Here is a 6,037-nt window from a genome sequence, read left to right as displayed (position 1 = left end):
AGTACTGAACAGGTCCTGCGTATCTTGATTTAGGTGTCTAAAATCAGTGGTTACGTAGTGGTGCTCTTCATCATTGTCTCCATATGTAAAAGGGGCTGCCTGGCCTCTGTGAAAAGGTGCATTAATTCTTGCCAAGTGCTTGGCTTGCTATGTGTAATGTCCTGAAAGCTGTATGGAGAATAAATAAAACTGCGCTGAGTATGCATTAAATGGGTCTATCCAAAACAGGAAACCAAACAAGTTGTTCGGGGGAACCCATTTGACGAATGAAGTCCTTTCTGTGCCAGCCTGTAATCAAGATCTGTGTCTCAAAGCCTGTGCAAAAGCAGGGGGTCTGGGGTGGTCGTGGGGGGTGGTCGTGGGGAGCGGTGCTTGCACGGGCGGCCGTTTATTCTGGTGTTTCCTCTCTCTTTGCGGGGGACGTGGCCATGAAGCGTTCGTGTTCCCTGGCGTTCTGTATGGGGTTTTTGCTGAGATGTATGTTTATTAGACGCCTTTCTGTGTTGCAGTGTGATGCATGGTACTGATTCCCCTTGCTGTCTAATTGAGCAGGTGTTCTGGCGCTCTGGGCCCTAATCACGCATGTGATGTATGTGCAGGATTACTGGAGGACCTGGTTAAAAGGGCTGAGGTTCTTCCTCTTCATCGGGATCCTCTTCTCAGCTCTCTCAGTGGTGGGATTCTGCACATTCCTCGTTCTGGCCATCACCAAGCACCAGTGTAAGTACTTTGTTGCAGTAGGCGACTGGGAGAAATGACTAGCGATGCTGGGATTACTGGGATTGGATTTGAGGGAACAGAAGAGCCTGCAAAGCAGGGCTGGGGTGTGAATCTGGGGGTGCTCCTGCCATCTCTTCTGAGAGGTGTTGAGAGGCTTTTAGGGAGGGGCTGCAAGAATGCCATTGCATTTCATTTTTCTGCTGTGATATCTTGATGACACAAGAGTAATTCTGCTGCCCGATGAGTGCCACTCCCTTAGGGCATCTTCTAATATTTGATAGCTGCCTTGATACGCCTGGTCTATAGGACTGCTGGCAGGCAGTCCACGTTTTCCAACATTTTTTCCTATAGGAACTGGAATTTACTTATTTCTATGACAAATAAAGGGAGTGCTCTTAAACGTCGTCTCTTCAGCACTCATAAAGCAGGTGGGTGAGGATATTGGAATCCAAACGCGAGTCAGCAGGGTGAAAATGCCTTCTACACTTAGTCAGCATATAAAGCTGTGTTGCTATAAAATATTTAACATTGTCTAAGGAGGGTTCACGTAATTACTCCCAGTATTTGCTTGGCAATAGACCAAAGAGAGAGTTTGGGCTTTGTTTTTTCAGAAGTTGCCTGTGTTTGTTGCTTGCTGCATTTGGGCAGATAGCCACTAAGAGTCCTGTTGTTATTGTATTCATGGTGGTGGGCAAGCTGTGTCGGGGTCATAACCCACCAAAAGCCCTTGGTTTAGCCTAAATACACTCCCCGTGGAGATTTGAGTGCTTCAGCCTGGTGGAAGGGTATGAAAATACTCGTAGGCAGTCGTTAGAAATACAAATGTAAAAAGAAAACCAAATATTTTTTCATCGCCTCCTTTCTTGGAGACATGAGGAAAAACTGTTCTGGGGAAAATTTGGGGTTTTTTAGGGAAATGGAGATATTTTAGGGAAAGCCCTAATTTGGGGGGAAAGTAGAACATCTGCATAGGTTATTTATGTATGGAAGGTTTAGGACCGGTACATTTAATGAGTGGGGATCTTTATTTTTTAATAATGACCAGGCAGCTTGTACTTAGAGGTGGAATTGTTTTACGCATTAGGTTATGTATGAAGTGTATTTCAAAATTGTTGACATCTCTAGAACAAAAAAAACCCCGAAACGCTGAAAATAAATATGAAGACCGCTGACGCGCACTCAAAAAGCAGAACCATACCCACTTGACTTCAAAGTAATCCCTAAGCAGAGGCAGTTTTATAATAGATAAAGAAGAAACGCGTTCATTTGCAAAGATTCTCTAAAAAGAGGCTGTTCATGTCATTCACTGACGTGTGATTATCACAGCACTGTATTGAAGACCTGCAGTACAGGTTGAAGTGCACCAGTATTATATATTAAATGTCGGTCACAATGGTTGGTAAAAGCATTTTTAGAAGGAGAATATATTTTATCTCCTGTTTTCCCCCGAGATGTGCAGATTTCCTCTCTCCCTGCCACGGTGGGGCAGAAGGGAGTAGTAGTAAGCCAGGGTGAGCGAAATTAAGAACTGCAGGTTGAGGTGGTTTTCTTGAGCCACATGTTTCTGCCATCCAGGAATTCACACAAACTCCATCCGTTGGGCCCTGAGCAAGGAGAGTTTGGGGTGGTTGAGTGGGTGACCTTGGAGCTCTTAGGATCTGCCTCTCAAGAGATAACAACCTTCTTCAGCCTGTGACCAGAATACTCTCCTGTGGCAAGAGATGAGGAAATTTTACAATCTGAATCAAGAGGGCTGGGAATAAGGCACTGATTAAGCCTTGCTCGCAGAACGAGCTCTTTAGATACAGGCTGAAAAGCTCCCAGGAACTGGGGGGCTGAGTTGGGTTCTTCCTGGCCAGACTGCAAGAGGGATAAATGGAATTTTTAAATGTATCTGTATCCTTTTCTCTCCTAGCCCTGACTGATCCCAGAAGCTACTACCTGTCGTGCGTCTGGAGTTTCATCTCCTTGAAATGGGCCTTCCTCCTCAGTTTGTACGCTTACCGGTACAGGAATGAGTTTGCAGACATCAGTATCCTCAGTGACTTCTAACGCTTGGACTTCAATCCTGTCTGAAGGTGCTGGATGTTTGAATTGCCCCCCAAAGGCATGGTACGTGCAAGAGATGTACAAGAGGCGGAGAAGGAACCCACCCAGTGCTGCTTGGTTTGTCTGTCTGCAGTAGGGGTTTTTCCTAATTGCTTTTACTCAACCATTTAAAGTTTGGCTAATGATGTCGATCTAGTCTTTCTGTAACTTCCCTGGGAGTCCCTGTGTCTGGTAGTGAGGTGAAGGACTCCGTGTGCTTACACACAGCAGGCCTAGATCCACTCTTTGTGTTGCCCCGAAGTCCAGGGGAGCTTTCTAGTGAGGAGGAAGTCCTGGGCCCTCCAGGAGCTGTAGGTTCATACCTCATGGACGCAGCACCCCGACATCTTGTCCTTGTGAGTGCATCACCAGGTTGCTTCAGGTGGGTGCCTCAGATGTGTGTAGCGAAGAACCCTGCTGTGTGAAAGTCAGCTCCTTTTGCACTGCTCTGCTCCTCAGAGAAAGGGAGAGATGAGCCTTTCCTTGTGGCAGAAGTCCCTATGTACCTTCCAGCCAGTACCCTGCATCTTCCAGTGTTTTCTTTTTACACGTTGTACACAAAGTCAGCTCTCTCCTGTGGTCTGGATGAGCCCCAAGGGACGGGCCAGCAGCAGAGAAGCGCTAGTCATCTCAAGGCTCTGTCAGAGGTGGAGAATGCTGATTCTGGCTGCTATCCAGCATCATTTTAAAAAGGAACTTAATACCATATTTAACACTTAAATTTGTAGCATGTAGAATCGGGTGTTTGGGTGAAAGATGTGCTGGGCAAAGGCTTACCTACCCGAACCTCAGGAGAAACATGAATATGATTCTTCTAAAAAAAAAAAACCAGACATCTTTTTGTAGGCAGTACTGTGAGCTTTTCTTTGCTCAGCTTCCCTGTAACAGTCAGCAGGATGAGAGACGGGAGGAGCCATGGTACTCAAAAATCAGAAAGGTATCCAGAGTCAGCTTCCAGCAAGCCTCTGTAACGCGTGCCACCGGCATGATGCAACCATAGATAAATGGCTGGGCTCTCGTGCAGTGAGTTAAGAGGTGACAGGTCTATACTCCTGGGCTGGTGTGCTGGAAACAGCGGGGCTCGACCGGCACGTCTTTCGCCTGATGGCAGTGAAGCCTTCCCTCTGCACGTCAGCCGTGCGTGGTGCTGCTCTGACAAACCTAAAACCTGAGTGGATTTAGTGACCTCCTTAATCCCTGTGTTTTCCTCCCTGCCAGCAGCTACCCTGAGAAGCTTGAAACCTTCAAGCGTTCACATCTTTCCTTATTAACTGTGCTGGTACTTCAGACCAGCTAAAGGTTTTGGGCTGCTGCTCTGGCAGAATCCAGGCCGGTGTTTTGCCATGTCAGGCAGATGGTGCTGGCTACTACAAACTGGAAATGGCAACTTTCACGAATAATTCTACAGGTGGGTGAGAAGAGAGGCAGGAAGAAGCCCCCTTCCCTTGCAGACTGATGGAAGGTGAGCAAGGCAGGTGTTTGGAGGAGTCTCCCAGACACAGTTGTCCTGCCACTTCTCTAGGTGCTGCTGGAGCCTTCTCTGAAGTGCCTTTTTGGCAATCTGTGGCAGAGGGTGGGTGACGGGACCTGCTCAGGGGTTTGTGACCAAGAGAGGTGCGAGTGGAAGGTCCTACGTGCTCTGTTGTCAGCCCAGCTTTCTCTCATGCCACACAAAACTCCCCAGTCTGGTTTTGTGCAGCTGTCTGCTGGGGAGTATCTTGGACTGTCCTTTCTGTTATCTTATCCTAGCGGTGTGCTCTGACCTAGCTGTGTTTGAATCCCTCTCCACACTCGAAAGCTCCATCCACACCTTCGCTGGTCTGTGTTTTGCTTCGGAAGATGAGTGGTTCAAGCACACGGTAATTCATTTGAGCTGTTGAGGGGATTTTGGAAGTGCATTCCCCGGTTTCGTGGGTAGGAAGATCCTCAGGTGACTTAACTAGATTGAGGAACATCTTTGGGTCAGCTTGTAAACCGAGGTTGTAGCCAGCTTTTGCCCAGGGACCTGCTGGAGTCGCTAAACCCAGACAAAGGCTGCGAGTATGAAATGCGCTTACTTATGAGGTTAATACTCAGGCTTTTAAATACTAAAATCTCCCTTACTGCTGACGTCAGGCTGCCAGCATGCCTGGCAGGGGATGGAATGGCTCATCTCGCTTCTCTGCCCAAAGCCGTGGCACCCACTGTTGGAGTTTGCAAGTGGTTTTAGCATCGGTCATTTCAATAAGCCATCTCTCACCTTACGTTTCCCCAACACAACACTGCCCACGCGTTTGCTGTGCCGGTGCAAGCCCCAGCTCTGATAACCGGATTGTGGTGTGCTTGGGACGCAGAAATCCCGACACTGGTCAGACCGATGGAGCTCTGCTGCTGCCTTACAGCAACACATTGTCCCTGTCTCTCACTAAATTACAGAGCCCTCCTGCCTGCACGCCACTGGCATCTCATAGCGGCACATCAGGGGCTCCTTTCTTGGGCACGTGTCCCCAAGTCCTATCGGCTTACCCCGGAGATTTTTAAAGTTTATTTTTGTGACTGTAAAATTTGCCTACAAACAGCTCACTGAATCTAACCCCCATTTTCTCCCTGACATGTTTTAGCTCTGGAATTTATACTTGCATCTCGGCTTTTTAAAAGATTGTGTATGTAAATATATAATATATTTTTACATTGTTTATGCTTCGTTTGCACGCTTGGTGTAAGATTTGGTCCTGCGGTGGGATGATGTAATTCACAGTGGGGTTCATTTGTGTGTATCCCAGTGTCTCCTTGTACTAAACCACACTATAACTTGTATGCGACACCACAGTAAGAGCAGAAATACAGTCATCTTTCTCACCAAACCAGTGTCTGGAGTGATTTTTTCCCTGTCAAGTTGTTAAATTCTGTCTCTCTCCCTCCCTTGATGACGACCTGCAGGAGCATCACTCTTGGCGGGAAGGACGGGTGAATTGTACAAAACACTTTGTTTTTTGGGGTGATGTGGAGCTCCGGCATTTCCCTCTGTTGTGCTCTGTCCCTTGCATCGTTATCAGCACCCTCAACATCTGGATCCGCAGGTGGTGATGCCTACTGTGTTCCCCCCCGCAAATCCCTTTGCATTTTGGGTCTTCAGCACAAAGGAATTTTTGAGCAAGTGATGTTGTTTCCAGCCCCTTTCTGTTTGAACTACAGGTGTGTGTGTTGTGTGTGGTCTGCAACCCGCAGCAAACGGGCGAGGGGAAGGGAT

The 6,037-nt window shown here is 47.6% G+C and overlaps 1 protein-coding gene across 1 annotated transcript; it reads left to right on the top strand.

Moving 5' to 3' along the window:
• The first annotated feature begins 552 nt into the window (after positions 1 to 552).
• SLC48A1 (solute carrier family 48 member 1) lies at positions 553 to 5,651 on the top strand. The gene is made up of 2 exons (XM_019470790.1): positions 553 to 720; positions 2,636 to 5,651. Exons 1-2 carry the CDS (start codon positions 588 to 590, stop codon positions 2,770 to 2,772), a joined length of 270 nt encoding a protein of 89 aa, XP_019326335.1. The 5' UTR covers positions 553 to 587; the 3' UTR covers positions 2,773 to 5,651.
• The last annotated feature ends 386 nt before the right edge of the window (positions 5,652 to 6,037 follow it).

This window comes from Aptenodytes forsteri, unplaced genomic scaffold (assembly GCF_000699145.1).
Source record: "Aptenodytes forsteri isolate BGI_AS27 unplaced genomic scaffold, ASM69914v1 Scaffold64, whole genome shotgun sequence".
Taxonomy (NCBI): Eukaryota; Metazoa; Chordata; class Aves; order Sphenisciformes; family Spheniscidae; genus Aptenodytes; species Aptenodytes forsteri.
Note: the sequence above shows the minus strand (reverse complement) of the source record. Positions and strands in the feature narration are given on the sequence as shown.